The 24072-nt window shown below is 38.2% G+C and overlaps 1 protein-coding gene across 5 annotated transcripts; it reads left to right on the plus strand.

Annotated features, from left to right (window-relative positions):
- Positions 1-8284: 8284 nt before the first annotated feature.
- On the plus strand, positions 8285-23628 carry LOC103707292 (cysteine-tryptophan domain-containing zinc finger protein 7-like). Of its 5 annotated transcripts, none has more exons than XM_008791724.6 (13): positions 8285-8895; positions 9598-9670; positions 9767-9900; positions 10026-10391; positions 10488-11920; positions 12163-12617; positions 12772-14891; positions 14987-15147; positions 19328-19488; positions 20498-20658; positions 21757-22538; positions 22637-22788; positions 22893-23628. In XM_008791724.6, the coding sequence occupies exons 1-11, from the start codon at positions 8740-8742 to the stop codon at positions 21946-21948; spliced, it is 5412 nt and encodes a 1803-aa protein (XP_008789946.2). In that variant the 5' UTR covers positions 8285-8739; the 3' UTR covers positions 21949-22538; positions 22637-22788; positions 22893-23628. The 5 variants fall into 5 exon arrangements, with proteins under 5 accessions (XP_008789946.2, XP_008789945.2, XP_088570089.2 ...); XM_008791723.6 differs by having other exon boundaries at positions 21757-22489; XM_088713962.2 differs by having other exon boundaries at positions 8323-8895; positions 9575-9670.
- Positions 23629-24072: the final 444 nt, after the last annotated feature.

Here is a 24072-nt window from a genome sequence, read left to right on the forward strand (position 1 = left end):
GAAATGTGAATCCAGAACCGGATTCAAATTTTAAATATTTTGCAAATATAATACTTAATTACCCGACTGCATTCAGTTCTGTCTTACGATGATAATTGGCGCCTGTTTAAGCAACAGTCGTGCTATTAAATAGAGTTATCTAGTATATATTAGAATATTTTATATTTTAATAATTAAAAGGTTAATTTTTTATGAAAAAATAAAATTAATTAGTATAAGATTTTTCAATTTTCCATTATTTAATTATTTTAATAATAATTTATTTCTACATATTTCTATATTCATATATAATGTATTATCAAGCTCTCTAATAAATACATTATTTATGATTATTTTTATGTATATTGCAACTAAAACATAATGATGGTATTTAATATAAAAATTTTGTTAAATTTGTAATTTTTTATCTTATATATTATAAATAGTTTTTAATCTTAAATAATTTATAAAATTATTCTTGTACATTTTATTTTTTCATTATTTCAAAATATGTTTTGATTACTCAAGTGATGTTATGTTTAATTTAGTTTTAATGATCACATGCTTTTTTAATCATTAGATGATTATACGTAACAACAAATATACTTGGACCTTTGAAAATGACATTGTAGATTATAATTGACTTGTTTTTTTTCTTGATGATGGGCTAGTACTTGACTTTTAACCATAATACGAGTAGAAATGTAAGTATTTAATAGAAGCACTGAGTTAATGCCCCATTATATGCGTACATGAACAAAGTTGAGGGAAGATTTAAAGAATTTGTTTCGAAATAATATTACCGTTAAAAATGTAGCTATTGCTAATAGTTGGAAAACAAAGACTTAGTTTTTACGATCCGAAAAATCTCTAGGCCCATATGCCTTGTTAGTCAAGAGTCATTAACATAACTACCTAGTGATAAATTATACACATTTTTCAGTTTTATGCACGATAGATAATTCATCTATCATTCATCTTGCATTAACTTTAACCAAATACATCCAATGGGCTCACCAATTAAGATTTAGGTGCTATAATTTTCATAATAATTTAGTAATTTTATAAAGTTGATACTTTTATCTGTAAAGTTTTTGACAATTTTATGCAATCGTTAAATATCCGATACATAAATAATACATTTGATATATTTTCATCAAATCTAAAAGACATGGAATAATGCTATAGGAAGAATAATAAAGTTCTCCTACCATCCCCTTCTATTCTCCTACCTTTGCCTCCCACTAATTCACCCACGTTATCTCATTGTTTTGGCACACAATAATCATTATTATCTTCACTATGACTAACGGATTATCTTTTTGAATAGTTGATGATGATATGTTGTAACCACGACGAATGAAAAATAAAGTGCAAGCCAAGGCCAAATGGCTAATAAATTGGGCCAATGGTTAATTGCGCCCCCTCTTCACCAATGTAATCTCAATACATAATTGCTCGTAAACATGTAAAGACATCAAGTATCACGCTAAAGGAGACTAACAAAATAAATATATAGCAAGTAGTAGCTGCTTGTTGGGGTCCCTGAGAATCTTTCCTTTCTTCTTTTTTTTTTTTAATTATTTTCTAGATTGAATTGAAAAAATCAAGATAAGAATAAAAGAATAAAAATGCACTTTAGTACAGTTTTGGTTTAACAATTTTATAGCACATTTCTAAATTCCAATCAAAGCATATTTGATAGAACCAATTCACATAGACTTGAGTTGAGTGAACTACAATTGTAGGTCAAAGTCTCTAACATGCAATATATATTGCAAGAAGGTGATTGGAGACGAATAATTCAGTATACATGAAATTATTATCACTGATGTCAAACATAATGAGTGGTGATAAATATGTGGTTGCTTAGCAGTTCAAGTTTTTATCGCAAAACATCATACCTCTCTGCATTTCCCTCCCCTGCATTTTACATCCTGTATAATTTTTCATCCTGTATATTTTTTTATCCTACCTCTATTCTATTCCGTCAGTGCGTTTCCTCAAAAGTTTCTCTGATTAACTATATTTTTATGCACAGGCTTCTACAGCTGCTACTTCAAGTTCTTCAGAGGTTTCAAGCTCCCTCAAAAGTATAGCCAATTTTCAGGAACACAAGGGGTCTCCAGTAGAGTCAGTTTCTTCATCTCCATTGAGGATTTCAAATAATGAGAAGCTTTTTACCAAAAGAAATTCAGTTGTAAAGGATGATGCAATAAATGTTGGTTCCTCTGTAAGAACTCTTCATCTCTCGTAAGAACTCTTCTTTGCAGTTCAAGGAGAGATATAAGATTTCTAGTTCGGACATGGACAAAGGTAAGCTGAAGGCTTCTGGTTCCTCTTGCGAAAACAAGCGTTTGTATTCTACCACTACTACCGACAGAAGGTTGACCTTGATTCTCATCAGTATTTTGCTTTTCTTGAAGATTTGAGGGATGAAAAATTACAATGTTCAGGGGAAGCATGAGAAAGATTGCTCAGGGAAGACAGGCCCTACTGCAAGATCTTCTACAGGTAGAAAAGATAATTACTCAAGTTTTGGAATACCAGAAAATTTGGACAATCATGGTCCTTCCATTCTTCCTAATCATCACAATGATCTTGACTCAAGAGTTGCAATATACACGATAACCCACAACTGGCATCCTCTTACAATGATAAAAAATCACCAAATAACTTAATTTCTGATCAAGTTGAAAGACCTGAACTGCCATTTGGTATAGGGAAAAAAGCACATTCAATTTTGTCTTCCGGGTATAAACAAGAAACTCATTGTCAGGGACCTCAAAAGGTCTCTTCACCTGTGAAGGGAAGCAGGTCAGAAGTACCCTCCAATGGTGCAGTAAATGCTGATGCATCCAGGGCAGGGAAACAATCTAGAGAGCCTAACCTTTAGAATGGAGTGCACCATACTAGTTTGAGGCAGGCTGCACCAATTGGTCCCTACACATCAAGTCCAATTCGAAAGGATAGCTATTATGCTGCATATATAATCACGAAAGAAGCAAGAGATTTAAAGCATACAGCAAATCGTTTAAAGGTTAAAGTATTGTTTCATTTAGTTTGCTTTTTTTTTTTTCTTTTATAAAGTAGATGTTTCATACATTGTAAGTACGGATATACTTAATAAAATTAGAAAATAACAAGTTTCAGAGTGTTCTAGGCAACTCTGCCTCTCCAACCCACAGGGTATCTCGAAGTGGCATACCACATAAGAAGCCACCTAGTTTGCGGCTTCATTTGCTTCTCTGAATATATATGCTTAGTCTGAAAGGCCACCCATCGCTCATAGTTTGCTCATCTTTAGACTTTGAGGTGCACTGGTATTGAGTTCATTTGCAGGCATTTTAATAAATGGTTCATTTTGCAGAATGAGAGACTGGGACTTGAAAGCACAAGCATGTATCTTCAAGCGGCATTGAAGTTTCTGCACCATTATGCCTCTCTTATGACTCGGACCCGAGCGAGCTAGAACCAGCTCGAGCTTGGATAAAAACTAAATCTCCATCTCAAACTTGATTCGATCTGGAAAACTTGGCTCAAACTCGACTCCTGCCGGTTTCGAGCCAGCTTGAGCTCAGTTCCATCTTGATTTGACTTGGAATTTGGAAAGGAGGAGATGAGAGGAACAATGGGAGGGCTGGCGATATTGACACGTGTCAGCAAACTGAACGCTAGTTAAACTTTTATCCTGTTTAACTATAAACAGTGGATCCCGCCTGACAAAACGCCACGTGGTGGTAGTCGAAACCGCGCCTCCTCGCGGGCGGAATACCGATCCCCAGAAACGCGCAGCTTCCCACTCAAATGACATTTTTGGCCCCACCATTTTGCCCAGCATCCGCATCTCTATATGGGCATTTTAGTCACATTTCATTCCCTCCAAGGAACCGTCACATTCCCCGCACTATTTTTGCTTTTATTTCTAATAATCCTGAGTCACGTTTCAGGTTACCTTTTTGGGTGCCCCTAGCTGCACCATAACTGGGGTGCAGGCTCGGATTCAGATTAGGTTTGGACAATGCTATCCAAAATGCATTTATTCGATCCAAATCCAAACTTAAACTTAATTAAAACTCTATATCTGTATCCTTTATTGGACCCAATAAAAAGTCAGTTATGGGGTCAGATTTCAGGTTGGAAATCAAGTATTTAATGAGTTATTTTACTACATTTTTGAGTCATTTTTTTAAAATTATTTAATATACTTAAAATAAAACATCATTGAAATGCAAACATATAAAGGTATAAGAAATATATCTACAAAGTCTCTATTTAACTATTACTTTTGCTATCTAACAATCTATTTACACTGCATCCCAACCAATATAGGAAACCCAGAGGCTAATTATATAGTGGTCATGTGGCAGCATTGGAACCTAGGTGACAACAAAAGCACACCATGGGAGTAGGCCGAGTATTAAAGTATGATTTAATAAGATGAGCATAGAGACCTCCATCTAGAGTCATGTTGAATATAGCTGTTTACACCACACTTTGATTAGGGACATGAAAGCTGGCTAAGATAATACCACGCGACTAGACTCTAAGAAGGTTGAATAGTAAAAAGATAAGAACATGGTCAAGATGTAGATTGATCAAGTTACCATGTGACGCCACATAAGATGGGTTGAGTAACATCAAAAAAGCATTAGAAGAACCAGGGTAGGTAGTGAGTCATTTAAGATATAGATCGGGTTCCAAAGATAAGTCGTAGGTCAATTGTGAACATAGCCCATGTTGGAGGCTAAATATTGAATAGAAGGCCAATTATATTCTCTAGCTTGATGTAGGATAAGGAACTAAAGTCAAAATTCAAAATATAGAGATGGTTACTAGAAACCCAAAATGTGGAAAGAGGAGACAGAGGTTTAGAGCTTGAAATTGATTGTGCTAACTATCATGAGAAAATGGTTGAAGCGGTGCTAGTTGACAATAATAGATATCAATACTAGAGGAAGATAGCTATCCAGTAGTTAAAACAAAATATACAATTACTGTTGTGGTTCAAATCTGGCCTAAGGGTGACCATGCCGGAGGAGTCGGAGGAGCTGCCGGAGTGCGGAGGAAGATGGGGAGAGTCACTTCCTGCGACCGACGAGGTACCTAATAAAGCCTCACCGATGTTTTCCGGTGAGGCCCCTCCAACGATCAAGTTAGAGTGGAGCTTAGTTGGTTTAGCCAAAAGTCCCTTAGGCATTACCTGTTGTGGTTCTTTATAGTCCCGATAGGAGCACTTAGGTGGCGGAAGTATGACCCATTCCCATCATGAGTAGGAGTGGCGCGCAACCAGAGTTTGATTGTGGCGTGCGGTGGAGTTTGTTCTTGGGAACGATAAGGCGTTTGACATCCATAGTAGGGTATGGCCCATTCTCATCACAAGAGGGAGTGGCGCGTAGCTAGAGCTTGATTGTGACACACGGTGGAGTCCGTTCTTGGGAACGATAAGACGTTGACAGTCGTATCAGGGCATGGCTGGAGTAGCACATCGTGGTGGCGTCGCAATGTACGGCCACGTAGGAGGGCGAAGGCACGCACATGGGTGTGGTGGTTGGCGAGGCTGAGCTCGTCGAGAGGTCATATCAGGCGTTTGGCGAGGTCAGCTAGACGGGTGCTGAGGCCGGCTTAGCATCTTGGGTTCCGAGGTATGCTTGGTGGAACGCCCCGAGCTCAAGGGTCGGGGTGCATTACTGGAAAGGGCACCCGAGTTTGGCCGGGGTGCATTGGCGAATATCCGAGGTTGAAAGAGCTTTCAGCGGAGTCCGAGGTTGGACTGATTCTAAGCCGGATCAAGGACACATTCGGTCGGCGTTGGTGTTTGTTGGGCTGAAATTGGGTGGCCCTTTTGTTGTGGACTAGGCGATCCATTTCGCCCCCCATCAATTACTAAATTATAATTCTAAGGGGGGGATCCTTGACCAATCAATCAATATTTTCTATTTTTTCTTCCAATTATCTACAATTATCTTTATTTATCTCCTAGTTCATAGTTTTTATTCCTAGTAGTATAGGATTCTAGTTATTGTTATTTTTCTCAATGAGACAATATTAGTAGTGAAAGTTTTTAAAGATCAAACCATCGGAATCCACTATCACCCATTCACTTCGACATGGATATTGATAGGATGCATGTGCTTTATCCAGCCCAACTATTTATTATCTTTGCCTTAGATGCTGAAATAGGATTGATGCAATTTTAAAAAAACAAGAAGAATAAAAAGAACCCATATATAATCAAGCTCAATATAAAATTAAACCTAACAAATATATTATATTGAAATTTGGTAGATCAAGATGGGTTCAAAAGAAAATTTTGATATATATATATATATATATATAATTTTATGTTTCCAATATATATATATATATATATATATATATATTCATATGCACATTACTGGACCAGATTTTTACTTTCTGGACAAGGAGCCATGTAAATCCAAATCCAATTTAATAATTGAAATTTAATTTTGAACCAAACTCAATCCAATAGCTTATTGACTTTATATTTCATACATACGAATTGGTTGGTTTTGGCTGGGTTAGCAAGTTATCAACCTTGATTTCCCAAGAAAACGCGGTGGTTAACCTTGTAAATTTCGGACAACCAAACGAAACCGGTGTAAATCCTCCCGCTCCATAGCGCTACAAGGCCCAGCAACATCACCATGCCATATGACACTGGATAATTGTTTCAATTTAGTGGGCTTGGCATAAGTTGCTATTCATCTTATGAAGCACAACCCTTCGCAGTTTTTTTTATTTTTTTTTATTTTTATTTTTACTACAACGATCGTTCACGCTAATCTAGCATGAGTGCAAGCAACTGAGTCAAGATACAATAGATAGTATGAAGATAGAAGTATAATCGCAGTCCATGAGATTTCTCTAGAGTGATGGGCAGCAAAGAAAGCAATCCAATCAACCGCTCTATTTGACTTTTGGTATATATAAACAATTTAAAAAAAGTTATAATTTTTCACTATCCGTTATATATTATAAGAAGTAGATGGCTGTCGATATATTGCTCAGCATTCCAAATCCAAGGTTACCATAGCATAGTCTTCTTCCAGGATTATTTCGCTTTGCTTTTATGGCTGTCATGTCAAAGATACATCGTTCCTCCGTGGCAATCAAGTCTCCCGTGCCTCCGGCTTTGCTCTTTGCACGGAGGAGATTTGGGCGCCAACTATTTTACGCGGCGCTGCCCCCGGCCCGCCAATGTAGACTGATAACCCAACAAATTCCATCAAGAGACTTGCACGCTGACGTGTCACACCCCGATTCCCTTTTAAGATGACTCCCACCTGAGGCAAAACCAAGTGCTGTCAAACCGGCGATCCAGACCAGCGTCAGAAGTCATCGACAAGAGATGGAACAAAAAAATAAAAGGCATATGATAACTATCGCCCGAGGGCGGTGGTTAAGAAATATTAATTACTTTAAAAAAATTAATTTAATTAAAAAAATATTAATTACTTTCAAAAAATATCTTATTTCAAAAATATTAATTACTTCTAACTTATTTTAAAAATATTAATTGCTTCTAAAAAGCAGTTGGAAGAAAATATAATAAAAATGGTTGAAAATTAATTATTATCTCTTAATCCGAAATGATCAGTGAGATTCAAATTATATTACACATAGTTGCCCCTGATCCTTCTTTCCTTATTAGTACAGTGTTTGTTGGCTATAATGATGTATCTCCATTTGTTAATTAAAAATGACTAAAATAGCATTATATCGCCGTAGAGCAGGCACAAAAGCAGTCATGGTGGTATGCACCGAACCTTGCCATTTCATTTTTATTCTCTCTTAATAGGCAGAGTAGGAAATGGAAAAAAGTAGAAATATTTTTTATTCTCTTTTAATAATTAGTTACTTTTATAATTATTATTTTTATTTTATCTCTCTATTTAATATAATATTGGGAGGATATATTACATTAAAAATATAGTGAAGATAGTTAGAGGCTAATTAATATTGCTTAATTATCGCCCCAGTGGGGATGGTTAGCGGGATCCAAAATAAAAAAACTAAAAATAAGGGAGTTGTGAAAATTACCTAATCAATCATTAACTAAGGAGTCCGTCGAAAAATTATTATGCTGCACCAAAAAAAATGAAAAAAATATTATATTAACCAGGTTGAGGGACCAATCCAAATCTCGATGCATATATGTACGGCGGATAACAGGCACACCTCATTTGATCTTAAATTGTTTAAATGCAAGTGAGTAATGCGGCGAGAAACTTTTTTGGACCGGTCCATCTAATAATTAGACCTTGCGGCCCCCGGTGACGTTACCATGCAATAAAAGAAAAAGAAAGAAAGAAAGAAATTGTTTTTCTTGTTAATTTCTTCTCTCCTCACCGGAGAAGGGAAGAGGGCGCCTCTCTCTTTCTCTCCCTCTCTGGAACGCGAAGATAGAAAACTATAGGAAGAAAAACCCTTCTCTCCTCGCGGTCGCGATCTCGCCGTCGTCTCTTGCATCCCTGGAAATCGATCTCGGAGATCCCGCGATCGCCGTCTTCGCGCCTCCCGGCGTCGATCGCCGCCGGATTTTTGGGGCGGGGGGAGGGATTGATGCGGCCCGCCGGGCTTGCCCCGATCAGGGAGTGATTCTAGAGTTTGGATTCTGGAATCCGGCCGCGGGCTTCTGGGAGGCGGTGGGAGGAGAGGGATTTGTGCCGGGTGTCTCGTGTTGGGCGGTGGGGCGGGGTGCGGAGAGTGGGGAGGGGGGTTGTTAGGGGGCATTGGATGCCGTCGGTGAGGGGGAGGGATGAAGGGAGGAAGGAGGTATGGTTAGGGTTTTGGGGGATGGGGGAAAACGAGCTCGAAGAAGGAGAGGCATGCTCCGAGCAGGAGGAGGAGGACGACTCCTGCATCGACCCCGACATCGCCCTCTCGTACATCGTAAGGCCTTTGTTTGGTCTCTCGGTCGTACTTTATTTTGTTTTAAGGAGAAAGTTTGGATCTTTCGTTTCATTAGGATTGATAATTTCATGGCTTGATGAGATATGCCATGAGGTTTGTATGAGAAGTTGGACCTTTCCAGTTTCTATATATCTTTCGTCTCCGTTGCAATTTGAGTTGGCAAAATTTGTTGCTCATGTGGTTCTCTTGGGCATAATTCTGGGAATCAGTGGAATTGGAACATTGCTCTATAGTAGGAGATGTCTAGATTAAATAATGTTTGATCTGTGCCAAATTCCATTGAATGTCACTTTTCCTTTGATCTTAACGGGCTCATAACTTTTTGAGAAGGATTTTACATCATTCTAATAACAGAAATTACAGTCAGAATTTGTCTTCAGGACTCGTTAAGTTCAGCTGACACTTTGAAGAATTGCTAATACTTCACAGTTGCAGTAAAGGGTAGAATTATATCTCTTGGCCTAAAGCCTTAAAGGGGAAACTGTAACTTTTGTGTGTTCTGGCAAACACTTAATTTAGGCTGAAAAACCTGCCTAGTCAAGTATCTCTAAATTTATAACTTTTGCTTGTTGAGTTGAATTTAAGCATGCAGAGCACTCATGATTTAGAATGTGGTGGCATGCTTCTTTTCTATATGCATTTGTTTTGTTCTTTACAGAGCTGGCTTTCATTTCCTACCAGGATGAAAAACTTCAAAATGTATTGGGGCATTTCCAAAAAGACTTTGAAGGTGGAGTGTCTGCAGAAAACTTGGGTAAGCGGATTAGTTAGCCTCCAGTATGGTATGAGTTTTCCAGATTATGGTAATTGTAGCTATAGATGAGGGTCTGAAAAATTGATTCAATAACAGGTGCAAAGTTTGGGGGATATGGATCTTTTTTACCTACTTACCAGCATTCTCCATCCATTCTGTCTCAATCTAAAAGTCCACCAAGGGCACCAAACCACAATGCCGCTAGATCTCCCTATGCTCCTTCATTTGAGGTACATTTTTATAATCGACATATACTATTTTTTTGTGCCAGTTTAGGTTCCTATAGGAAGAAGAAATAAATGATAGTTCAGGAGGCTAGCTTTTACTTGACAATTATGACTATGTATCTCTACAGGGTACATGTAAGAATCCTTCCATCCAGATGGGGTCATCACACTCCAAAAATAACACTACCTCGGCACCACCATTGGACAACTCAAGCAAAAAGGACATGGGTACGAGTACACACAATAATGAGGAGCCTATTCCCCAGCATGATTCCTTGAATAAACCAGTTAACGGCAGTGACCGGAAAACACTAAAGGTCCGCATTAAAGTTGGGCCTGATAACATATTGGCAAGAAATAATGCTGCTATCTACAGCGGTCTGGGCCTCGACATGTCTCCATCTTCATCACTGGAGGACAGCCCTGATTGGAATGGAGGGCTTTCCCTTCAATTTCATCACATGCCTGATGAATCTCCCAGGGCCATTCTCCAGGTAAATTTGCTACTAACTTATCTTCCATTAAAGATGGCAGGACCATAGAGTTTGCATCAGCTAATGATTCTTGTGTTCATAAATGTGATGGAGCAGATGATGACATGCTCTCCAGTTCCTGGGGTTATTTTGCTTTCACCTCTTCAAGTTAGTCTATTTCAGTTGACAGAGAAAGAAAGTGCCTTCATTAAAAATAAAACAGGCATGCTGTACAAGGGCATTCCTGATAAGTGTGCGGTCTTAGGTGATTTGACACTGCCTGTGAAAGATGTCAAATGTTACAATGAAAAGAAAATGAGGTTAAGCGAAAAGAGAGGGAAGTCCACGGACATAAAGAATTTAAAACACAAAGATGACATGAGAGCAATTTTGAATAGGGAAATTGACATTGAAACCCCAGCAGGACAGGAGCTCATTTCTGATGCATTGGATATACCAACGCTATCTGCTTTGAAGGATGCTGATAGAAAAACAGAAAGGCTGATAGTTAGGGATTCAGTGAAAGGTGTCACTGGGATGTTGGATCACTCAAAGGAACCAAAGAAGATAACAATGAAGGAGAGAATACCCTCACCTGATTTAGTTAGGGATAAACAAATGGAGTCAATGGAAAGCATGGAAAATAATGGAGTTGGCAATTTAGGAAATGAAACAACATGTTCAAAAGGGAAACTTAACTCAAAAACAATTATGGCAGAGAAGGACTTGGAAGAACGAAACACAAATAGCCATAAGGGCACTTCATTTGATTTGCAAAGGGAAAACAGAAGCAAACTTGAGAAAAGTTATGATCTAGTTAATGCCATTTCTAATATATTTAAGGGGAGGAAGGAGCACATGGCTGGACCGGTAAATCACATTAAACAGATTTCTTCTCAGACAGTTACTTCATGTGAACAAGAAGGAGAAAAGATATTCCAAGGAAAGGGCCAGTTATTTGAGGGCAAAAGAAAGCTGAAGGGAAGCCAAACTGATGCAGCACCACTTGTGGAGTTATCAAAGGACAATCTGAGTGGTCAATCTTCTGCATCTTTAAGAGAAAATAAGAAAAACTCTCATACAAAAGTTAACCATTCTGAAAAGAAGTCCAAAGTTTTGAAATCTTGTACAGATTTGAGTAAGAACTCCTTTACAGAATCTCGTGATGATGCCACAGGTTATGATGTAAATCAAGAACAGCTTGAGAGTGGAACTGGTTTGCCAGATTTTCATTACAAAGATAAGCTAAAGGTTCTGAACTATGAACATGAGAAGGAGCCCTTTATATCTATAGGAACATCAAAGGGGAGGCCAGGTGATAAAAAGGTTGATAACCTTCCAATCTCTGATGGTTCTGTTAATGAGTCCGCAACTATGCCTTTGATGGGCAATGCCCCAGCTTCAGGTGCAGCTGCTGCCACCCATGCTCCTGTTGTTATAGAGGAAAATTGGGTATGTTGCGATATATGTCAGCAATGGCGCCTCTTACCCTACGGGGCCAATCCTGATCACCTCCCCAAGAACTGGCAATGTAGCCTGCTCAGTTGGCTGTAAGTTTTTTTGTCTGAATACACTTTCAACTTAATTTTGTTTGGCCATCTCTGCTGTATACCCTTTTCTAGTTTTGTTATGCACAAATTTATATAAGTAGTTACTATTATATTCTAATATGTTGTTACTTTTTCAATGTTCTTTTTGCTGAAGTATCGCAACTAACATACGGTGTTTTTGTGTTCATGCATCTAGATTTATGTTGTTCTTTGATTGTTCACCATCTGAAACTCTCATGTAGGCCTGGCATGAATAGCTGCAAATTCAGTGAAGAGGAAACAACAAAAGCTCTAAATGCACTCTACCTGATTCCGGTCCCTGAGAGTGGTGCTAGTTTGGAGGGTCATCATAATGTTGCTGCATCGAGCATTACTTCAAACAATTCTCTGCATCTCAATCAAAAACTCGAACATAATATGCAAACTGTGCCTGCTATTGGGAAGAGAAAGACTGGCCCCAAGGATGCGTCTAATGTGCTCAATTGTTCAACTCAGTTTTCAGATCCTGGAAAAAGGAAGCGACAGGCCTTGAACAAAAGTGGAAGTCTGAATGATGTTAACCAGTATCCTTGTGAAACAAACTTGTCAGACAAAGCTGGCCTCAGCCATGCAAGCAAATCAAATGACTTCACTGCAGAGAAGCAAAAAAAGAAACAAAAGGAGAAGCACAAAAATCTTGGCTGCTATTCAAATGGAGGTACTGTCCTGTATTATTTAAGGTTTTCTTCTTTTATGCCTTCTAGGTGCAATTGACCTGCCAGGCAACCATTAATCGTGCCAATGCTCATTTTTTGTAATATGCAAACTTTTTTCTATAATGGTAATTTATTGTTTCGCATACTTTACTACAGGTGATTTTATTGAAAGAAGCGAGAAATATTCGAAACCAAAGAGCAAGAGAGTGGTTGATCAAAATGATTTTGGAGCACTAAAGAAAATCAAGAAAGAAGGTTCACAGTATCCTGTCAAAGATTGTTATCCTGACCATGATATAGCTGGAAAAGCAGGTACTTGCATGGTTAATGATCTGTCAACTAACGTGGTTAATGATCTTCAGAAACATGGTGATGTTTCTTTTTCTAAGGACTTGAAGTGTAAGTCCAAAGGCAGTTTGTCTTCTTCATTGAAGAGGTTGAATGATGAAGTTCAATTTCTTCCAAATGGGGATATTAAAGAACAATTCAGTGCATCAGATGTGGAAAAATCAAAGAAACTGGACCTTGCTGCTAAGAAGAAAAAACTGAAGGAGTGGCAGGATGATCAGCACAATCAGGAGGCCCAGGCTACTGTTAACGAAGTATTAAGTGAAACCGAGATGTTAAAGTTAAAGAAGGCTAGGGTTTCAAAGTCTGAGGGAAAGGAGTCCAGTACAGGCAGGATAGACAAAAAATGTTCCTCAACAAGAATTGTCTTGCCTGCTAGCAGAGAGCATCTATCTGATGGAATGGATGAGGAGGGCAGATATGCCGTTGGAAAAGTACATCAGTTGGGGCTGTGTCAAGGGAATGCAACATCTAGACAGGTGTTGGACTTAATTGATCCCTTGAAGAGGGACATCGCTTATGCACAGGCTTGTACAGCAGCTACTTCAAGTTCTTCAAAGGTTTCAAGCTCCCACAAAAGTAAAGCCAACTTTCAGGAAACAAAAGGCTCTCCTGTAGAGTCAGTTTCTTCATCTCCATTAAGGTTTTTAAATACTGAAAAGCTTTTTAACAAAACAAACTCAGTGGTAAAGGATGATGCTTTAAATGTTGGTTCCTCCATCCTGGGGAGCCCCAAAATATGTTCAGATAGTGAAGCTGATGGTGGAAGCAACTGTTCTGGAAAACGTAGGAAGGAGACAGCTTGTTCTGCTGAACAACGACATATTGAAAATCATAGGGCAGCGGATTCTGGAGTTTTAAATCCTGTGAGAGGTTCATTTTATCATCAGGATAGAGAAGCAAATAAATTACCTGGTGGAAAAGCTGAAGTTGGGATGCATTTGAAAAGAGTTAGCCATGATGGTCTCTCACCCACCGAATTTGAAGAGATTAATGTGGTGAGTGCTACTAGGAATTTTATGGATCGGCACAGTGAATATCCTCACGGACATCGGCATACAGACCATAATCAAGATTTAGAAAAGCTGAATAAACACCACCAGGTAAATGGTTCTGGTCGACAGAAGTCTGGTAAGAGCTCTTCTTCATGGTTGAATGAGAGATACAGGAGCTCTAAATCAAACTTGGACAATGGTAAGCTTAAAAGTTCTGGTTCATCTAGTGGAAACAAGGATTTGTATTCTATGAAGAGTGGCAGCGGCTGCCAACAGATGGTTGACCTTGATTCACATCAGCGTTCTACTTACCTTGAAGATTTGAGGGATGGAAATTACAATTTTCTGGAGAAGGATGAGAAAGATTTCTCAGGGAAGAAAGACTCTGCCACAAGATGTTCTTCTGGTAAGAGAGATAATGGAGTACAAGACAATTTGGATACTCATGGTCCTTCCATGCTTTATAATCAGCACAAAGATCTTGACTCAAGAGTTGCAGTTTTAGGAGCTAAGTCCAATATACAGGATGACCTACAACTGGCATCTTCTTACAATGATGAAAAGTCATCAAATCACATCATCTCTAATCTAATTGATCAAGGGGAACTGCTGGCCAAAACAGGGAAAGCGCATTCAATTTTGTCTTCTGGAGATAAACAAGAAACACACAGTCGGAGCCCTCAAAACTCTTCACCTGTCAAGGGAAGCAGGTCAGAATTACCCTTCAAGGATGCAGGAAATACTGGTGCTTCAAAGGCAGGCAAACAGTCTAGACAGCCTGACATCCAGAATGGGGTGCACCACAATAGTTTGAGGCAAGCCGCCCCAAATGATCCTGACACTTCAAGTCCAATTCGAAAGGATAGCCATTGTACTGCAAATATTGTCATGAAAGAAGCAAGAGATTTAAAGCATACAGCTAATCGTTTAAAGGTTAACATAATCATTTCACTTAATTTGCTCATCTTTGAAGTTCACTGATCTCGTTATTGTTTTATAGGTGTTCTAATAAATGTTTCATTTTGCAGAGCGAGGGACTAGAACTTGAAAGCACAGGCCTATACTTTCAGGCTGCCTTGAAGTTCTTACATTATGCCTCTCTTATGGAGCCTCTCAGTTTTGATAGTGCAAAACAAGGGGACACATCCCATTCAATGCAGATGTATTTTGAAACGGCAAAACTCTGCAAGTAAGTTAAAATATTATGATAAATCACTTTTGAGGTTACATTATTTTGTTATCAGGCAATTAACAAAGTGACTTCATTATTGTAAAGCCCATATCAAATTGTTTCTCCTTGACCTATCAGAATAGAAAATTTGAGTACTGCATGCCAGCGTGTTTCTTCTTGACTCTAGCCATAAGCCTGCAGTGTACTCTGTGATTTTGCTAGCTGCGCCTCCTGTGAGCTGTTTTAACTTTATGGTACCGTACTTTATGTTAACCATGCCATGCCTTTTTCTACATATGTTGGTCTTTCCAGTCTGCTCTCCTTTTGCAGAAGGTGCTTCTTTTTCATTGCTGGCAAATCAACATATTTGAGTGGCAGTTACGTTACATTAGTTAGTCTACCTCTGTGGTTGCACTTGGAACTTATATGGTTGGATCTTCATTTTTTCTTCTGATAGAGCATCTATAAATCTCATGCACAAAGAATTGATATCCTTGACTTGTAACTTTTGAACCCTCGAAAAGAATAAATATTTGTGCATAATCATTTCATAGATAGTACTGAACCCAAATTTGATGTTTCAACATCCCAAATGAATTTAATATTTAACATGATTGCTCATTTAGCAAGGACTTTTGGAAGACCTCACTAATTTTGCTACACTAGTGCTTAAAGGCAATGACAGGGATGGTTATGCGTCATGAGGATCAGTTTATGCATGCATGAAATATGAAGAAGCTCTGATTTTGAATGTGTCATTGTCATGACTTAATCGTGAAGACATTGTTCACCATTATGATCAGTTAGACAAGATGGGATTTTATAGTATGATGCATTCTTCTATCCTTTTCTTGAAAAAAAAATGAAATTTATAGTCTCATTAAGAAGGAAAATTCTTTACTTCGAGGATTTTCTGGCTTCAACTAGAAAGCTAAACTAGAAGCATTGTTAGATATTTGTTAACATGAAACGAAGAAAGACAAGACCACTGGATTCCATCAATGATTATTCATTAATTATATGTGATCGATACCCATCTATGACAGAAGCTGCTGCTTGTGTTGATCCTTCAATGCTCTATTATTCCTCTCCAACCCACTGTATCATGAAGCATTTGCTATGCTATAATAGTTGGTCAAGGTGAACAATAATATTTGCATGACATAGTCAGGGTTTGACAAGGTAGGCCTTACTAGTGCCACATGTGTGCCATATTTGTCGATGTGTGGACAAGTTGGGAGACATTTGATTATTTTCTCGACATTCTTTGTTGTTGAAATGTTAATCCATGATGTGTCAAATGTTTGGGAGCAAGAAATTGGTCGTATATATATATATATATTTGTATATTTAAGAGTCTTGATTTGGAGGTGCAACTTCGTATTTTGGATATCCTTGAAAATGTGTATTGCCTTTCATTGCCTAAAAAGGAGAGGTGGGGGGTGCCTTTTCATTGGATATTCACATAGAAATTTCTTTGTTTCTGGTGTGTCAACTTCCACACTAAGTACTAGTTACTTATTCTTGTTATGACATTAGTCATCCTTTCGTTATAAGGAAAGGTATGAAACAAAACACAATGTTTGTGTCTATTACCTCTGCGAAAGCCAAACAACTGATGAACCACCTAAATGGAGGGATAGGGATTAATCTTTGATTTGGATATGGTGAGACTAAGGTCGGCAGAACCATCCCAAACCGGGCGGTTCCGGTCGTACCGAGCCGTCCCAGCGGCAGACCGGAATGGTTTGGCAGCGGAAATGAAACCCGTCACCGAAGGGGGAGAAGGAGAAGGAAAGAGAGGAAAGAGAGAGCAAGCGGGGGAGGGAGGGAGAGGGAGAGGAAGGAAGAGAGAGAAAGGTGGAGGCTGGCCGTCGGAGGGTCGGTGGAGGCCGGCAAGCTGTTAATTTTTTGATCTTTAAGTGAAGTCGGCAAGCGATCTGCCGACTTTACTTAAAATTCGCAAAAATAAAAAAGCGGCTGGACCCTGTTTCGTTTGAAACAGGGGACCCGGCACGGAGCCCTCCTCCACCTCCTCTGCTCAGGTCGCTGGCCTCCGCCAGCCTCTGATACCCTCCTTTTCTGTCCCTTTCTTTGTTCTCCTTCTCTCTCTCTTTTCAATAAAATGACAATAGGGCTAGGAAAACTGTGTAGGTCATGTGTCAGTAGTAAAAGGGGTCCAGAGCTTCAAGCATGCAAGATGAGTGTTGCAAATATGAGAATTTTGGATGTATTCTGAAAGTCTAGAAATGTTGGGGTGAGGAGTGAGTACATTTGGGGACGAAAGGATTTGCACCAGTTTTGGGCTAAGTGATGCAGATATAAAAGGAGGAAAGAAGGGGATGCCATGAAGATCTAAGGAAGCTTGGTTAGAAAAGATATCTGAATTTGCATTGAAATATTTGGGAAGGGAAGATTGGAGATGACACGGATGGATGTCGTGAGAAGATTTGGAAAAGCTTGAAATGGCATAGGATGTAGCCCTTAATACATACTATTGGCAATTAATGATTTTTTTAAAAAAATGATATAGTCGAGGAGTGCTTGAAAATTACTGTATTGATAGACTTGAAGTGCCCAATATAGAAATCTCGGTGTTGGTTGTGAACATATGGTTTTTGTCAACAAGAATGTGAAGCATGATATGTTCTTGAATTTTACATTTTTTTGGCTCTTGTTACAGAAGAACCATCATTACCTGCCTAGCCTTTTATGTGCATGTTGCAAATAAAAGAGATCAAATCTTATGAGCACCATAGGTTCATATGTTTGTGACATCATCTTTCTCTCTCTCTCTCTCTCTCTGTGTGTGTGTTTCTCTCTCTTTTTCAATTTGATTGGCACCAATAACTTTTGAGATGAAAATGTGAACCATGAGAGCCAATTGTTGTTTTTACAATTGGTTTAGCGATATCTAACATCATAATCTCCCTGCTGATACAAAGAGAAGTTGGCCCTTTTGTGATTGAAGCCAACAGCTGTAGTTGATGAAGATAAAGAGTATGAGACAGATCATGGGTTGGGATGGAGGGGAAGACTGGGTTTGATAATTTGCAATATTTCTATATTTTTTCTGATATTGAGAATGTTCATAAAAAGATATATCCTAGTGCATGTTTTAAACCTGTGCTCTAGACTGAACCACTTGGTTGCCAGGTCATGGGTCATTGGTTCCGTTGTGGGTCAATTGCAATCTACATTTGGACCATTATTATCCTCTTCTTAAGCCTAGTTCTTTGTCACTCCCTGTCTCAAGTAGAGAGCCCTTTATCTGGCACTCGTCTCAACTTGCCTCAATCCAGAAGAGAGCCCAGTCCTCTGTTCGCTTGAGGAAGAAAGGAGAAGGGGTATCCCCTAGCCAGCTAGTTCCTAATCTCTTCCAGTGAAATTTGAACTGGGGATGTTCCCTGCATTGTGAGCCAGTTGGAAGAGGAATAATTGGATAGGGATCAAATGTCACCCCTGATTCTAAACTTGTGCTGTCCACCACCATTCATCATCTAAAGCTGTTTGAGATCTGGTAGAGACACCTCAAATTTACCATGATTGTCTAGGAGCTTCTATCATCGATTTCAGAAGCAACTCTTAGTGTCATAATCAGCGTCAAGGTGAAAGATAGTCCACTTGAAACCTGTAACTGGGACATCTGAAAACCTAGAGTGGGGGATGTGCTCTAGAGTGGGATGAGAAGAAATGCTATAACTGGGAATGGGGAAAAGGGCATCAGAGAAATAAGCCATTTCCTTCTTTTCTAGATAGCTTGTCTCCATGAGTCTTTGTCACTATACCTGCATGGGGTTCAGCCATCCGGCCTGGGTGGTTTGCATGGTTGGACTGCTTGGGTTGGTGATTGAAAAAGCAGTTCTTGTAGTGTTCTAATATACAGGTTTTCTAGTAAACCAACCCATTTTGTCCTTTGGGTGATGGTCCAGGTGGTTGAAGTAGCCAACTCAGCCAGGTTTTGAAATATTGGTGGGGAATTTAACTTAGGAAATCATAAAGCACCTGTGGCTTCATGATATTCGACCTCATGTCTCTATTGAAATTGAAATTGGACTATACTATTCAAGTTCAAGAACTGGACAACCATAATCTGTATACTTTTCTGCGGAAATTTAAACTTCATGTGAATAGAAAAACTCAAAAGTGTACTTCAATATGTCATTTTGTTTGGCTGATGCTTAGTTGTTTTTTACAGATTTTGTGCACATGAATATGAGAGATGCAAAGAAATGGCAGCTGCTGCTTTAGCATACAAGTGTGTAGAAGTGGCCTATTTGAAGTCTGCGTACTACAAATATCCCAGTGCAAGCAAAGATCAACAGGAGTTGCAAACAGCTCTTCAGATTCTTCAGCCAGGTTGGAATTTTTGTTTGAAGGCTTAAATATGTACTGGTCCTAAGTCTTACTTCACAATACATAGAGTTAATATTAGTTGTTGCTTAAACTATAGACTTAAGTACTGATAATTCCAGTTAAAACTTTTGACAAACCATTTACTGGAGCTCTATAGGAGTTGTGTTTAGAAAGTACAGTGAATGAGCAGATTGGTACAAGGATCTCATCTGTTGAACTAAAAGTGGAAAATGTAAGATGTATTTGATCTACTGGGAGAGAGCTCATTTGTGAAGTTCTGTGACTTCTGTCAACAGATGCCCAATTGCCCATACTTAGAATTTTTGTTAACCTTGAGGAATGATCATACTACTTTCATGATTAGAATCATAATCTATTGGCCCTTCCTGGGGAACTGCCAGAATGTTTTCATGGTATTATTGGCCAGTGGATTATGTTTATTTGTATTTTTAAATAGTTATTCGCTAAGATACTAGTCCAGGCATTTGTAAATCAGGACATCCTAATGTAATTTAAATGCAGGTGAAAGCTGCTTTCAGTTTAAATGGGTGCAGAAACTTGCTCCAAGAAGGGTTTTGGGCTATTGGTTTTTACTGATTTCATGGAATACATAATGAATTTGACAGGCTTAGTCCTAGCCAATGTATAGTTCCTTTCAATGTAATGGACAAAAAAAACCCATCAATTTGCCAAAGATTCAGTTTTTAAGAAGAGGATATTCTTCTTATTTTTTTGGTTGATTGTTTCAATCCTCTTTTTCTAAAAAGCATTTGACTATCAAAAATATTCATGCATATTTTCACACTGGTGCTTGTATGAATCTGCAATTTTCCCTCCCTCTTAGACATAGTATTGGTGGTACTTAATGACTGTTTCAGTGTTCCTTCTTTTGCTGTAGTTCCATTCAATCATCGTTGAACGTTACTTCCATTTGTGCTTGTTATTTGTGTTATATGCTATGTTAACGAAGAGTCATGCCAGGATGTTGACAATTGTCCATTTTTGGTCATAGGGGAGTCGCCATCCTCTTCTTCTTCAGATGTTGATAATCTAAACAATCAGGGTACATTAAGTAAGGCTACATCAGCCAGGGGTGTCAATTCTCCTCACGTTGCTGGCACCCATGTTGTATCTGCTCGCAATCATCCCCATGTCATGCGGTTGCTCAGCTATGTAAGTGTTGCTACTCAAGGTTTGATGGATGGGATATAGCCATATCTCCTTGGGATAAATAACTGTTATTAGGCAATATATTAATATGTCATATTAGCCCTGCCACTACCTTTCCCACTTGGAAAGAAAAACACAGACGAAAGAAAAGAAAAAATGACAGCAGCAACAACAGCAGTGCACACATACAATCAACCATAGCCACCTGATAACATGAACTTATTAACTTCGAGCTATATATTTTCCAGAAATTAGCCGTATGTTTTGCTGTGAGTACATGTATCTTTGCACAATGCGTTGATTCATATTTGATGGTCTGACTTGCTGGAGTAAGTCGGATGAGACCTTATGGCTTTGATGTATGTTAGGATGCAATGATACTTTGAATTGCATGCTGTCTCTTTATCTGACATGTGTATATCGATACCTCCAGGGAAAAGGGAGGGCGTTTTCTTTCTTTCTTCCTTCCTTTCTTTATTGTTGTTTTTGTGAATTCTTATTTCTTAATGATGGATGGTTAACTTTAGAGCTTGCAATGCTTTTGTTACGTATGTCTTATGGATTGCATTCTATGGATATGTGTGATGACTAAATGGCTGAGTTTGTGGATTTTGATGTTATTGTATCAAGGATGGGTTATGCTACCACGATAACTTATTGTGCTTTATAAATGATTTTTTTACATATATGTAGAAGTTGTATATTTATTTAGTACCATATCTCGGCTGTATTGTATCCTCTCTTTTTTTTGGATTTGCCAAATTGCCGATATCCGTATCTTACCGTTTCCATATCCTTGTCTATATCCATTTTCATGCTTCATTGGATATGTCTATGTATATGCATGGTGTCTTTTGTGTATTCATGAAGAAAAATCTAAATTTAGGGTTTCATGAAATCAACAGGAAGTATACTGCCTAAATTGGCTTAACTGAAAGTGGATCGATATAGCATGGTTAGACTTTTTGTTAGTATTAATGCATATGATATGGGCATGTGTTCTGCAGTTTTCTCAGACATAAGATGTGGATAATATGTATCTTTAGTTGTTGATGGCTTTAGCATGATATCTAAAGGTGTCCTAAATAACTTTGACTGCAGACAAATGATCTAAATTGTGCATTTGAAGCGACTAGGAAATCGCAGATTGCTATTGCAGCTGCCAGTGTCAGCCTGGAAAAGGAGAGGGCTGATGGCGTGTCATCTGTGAGAAAAGTTCTCGATTTTAACTTTCATAATGTAGAAGGACTACTGCGACTTGTACGGCTTTCAATGGAGTCTATTGGTCGCTAGGTGTTCAAAGATAGAGGAGACATTGTCCATGTGAAAAGAAACAGTAGATCATGTTCCTCTGCTTCATCCTCTGCTATGCTGATTACAATGTGGTGAAAATGCTGGATTAGTTTTCATCTCAGTTTCTACAGTAGCATGCTCTTTCTTTCAAAATGGATTGGACTTCTCAGTCTTGCATCCTGTAAAATGTGTACACAAAGATCAGTGTAGTCTTTGCAAAGTATTCTTTGCAGCCTTTCATCTTTTAGGCACGGAAAAGGGCTTAATTTTTTGCCCCTTGCCCCATCATTTATAGAGCGGTGGCAGGTGTAATGCATTTCTTGCTAGTCTCCCTCAGCAACGAGATGGAAATCATGCTATGGACATGGGTTGTTTTGCTTGCTTTGTCCGTGGATTCAAATTTTATTTGACAGTGGAAAGATGGTGGGAAGTGGTGCAAGCATGAATTATTTTCTATCAAGCTCAGTTTAGTTTGAAGTGCCCAATATCACCTTGTTTAAAATGCCATGACACTGAGTGCAAACTTACGTTGCATGTCATGGTATGTAATGTTTTCACAATTTGTGGGTCATTCTTTTTCCTATCTTAAGGTATAACAATGTTGAAGAAACTGCTTTTGATTCGGGAGCCAACTGCTATGAGTGATGCTAATTAGTTTGCATTTAACTTTTTTATTTTCTCTTTGTAGGTTATTCTATTGGCTTTTGTTTATATCCAGGATCAGAACATATGTGATGTTGCGTGAGGCAGACTGGTACTGAGCACTTGGTGTGCATAAAGACATTTAGTTTGTAGGTTCTCTGACATGAAGCTTCTGTTTCTAACCTCTTTCAAAAATAGGTATGGAAAGTGGAACTGTATGATTTTTTTTTCCTTCTTGTGTTTTCATCTTCTAAGTTTATCATACACCCTATTAATTGATGCATGCCTATTTTATGTGGCAGGGAATTTGTTAAATATTAAATCGTTATGCTAACGTAAGGTGGGGAGTATGAATATTTTTTGTTGGGTTCTTCTTGCTGTCAGTCTTCAGACAAAGCTTCAACAAACTTCGTTCTGCCTGGTTACACTGAACAACATTTTTTAAGATTTCACAAGCAGTAATATGCATTCATATTGGAAAGACAGGAAGAGATGATAAAGTTTTTTATAAAGACGATATGGTGATGGAAAAACCAGGGAGAACACAAGATAGAAGAGGAAAAAGTACTTGAAAAGAATCAAAGAAAACAAAATGCTTGTTCAGGGAGTACCTGTGTACATTCTCAGACCAACAGTAACTTTCTACCAGAATCTTCCTTGGATCAGATTGATATATTCTTTATTTAGGAGAAAAGAACCCCTATATTCTCTGTCTAAATTTTGCTAGAAAGGCCCTTAGCTCCCCATGTCAATAATTTGTTCTTTTGATTCAATGATATTTTGAAATATGTTGATTAAAATCTTTTGAAGAAATCTCCACACAAACAGAACTGTGTGACCTTGTATGGAACTGCTTGTACAATTTGCTGTTGGGCAGCGGATTATTTCATCTCCAATCATTGGATATATGTGAATAGTTTAACGATATCATTAGGTATAGTAATAATTTTTGCAGATTTGAGCGACTGAATAAGTTGTAAGCGATGGATATTTTGTTGAGTGAAGCATAAATGTGAGTCGCATCTGAAGTTGGCTTTATGCTTGATCTCTGTCGTATTATCAAACAGTCAATTGTTGCATTTTTTTTGAGGAAATAATCAATTGTCACATTAATGTTTTTTATTTTAATTTTAGATCACTGGAGTAACAAATTTTCATGGCTTTCTCTAATGATGGTTGGGACCGAAGGTGCCTGTGTTCTACGTACTTATTTATCCTTCCAATAAATCCTTTTACTTCGTTTTCCCCCTGTGTTAGCAGGACGAGGATGTCATCCTAATGTTATTTATGTGATGACCTACATTAACGTACGAAATTGCCACTATGCTTTTTTTAATAAAGTTATTTATGTTTAGGTATTAAATACAAGTTTTAAACCTTTTCTCAGCCTTGTATGTAGTCGGTAAATCCTTTTTTGTCCATTTATCCTCGTAGTAATAGTGGCTTATGTTTATTAGAATTCATATTACTTGCAAGATTTTC

The sequence above is a fragment of the Phoenix dactylifera genome, chromosome 17 (genome assembly GCF_051530095.1).
Source record: "Phoenix dactylifera cultivar Ajwa chromosome 17, Ajwa_hap1_PhDact_Kaust_v1.1, whole genome shotgun sequence".
In the NCBI taxonomy this organism is placed as follows: domain Eukaryota; kingdom Viridiplantae; phylum Streptophyta; class Magnoliopsida; order Arecales; family Arecaceae; genus Phoenix; species Phoenix dactylifera.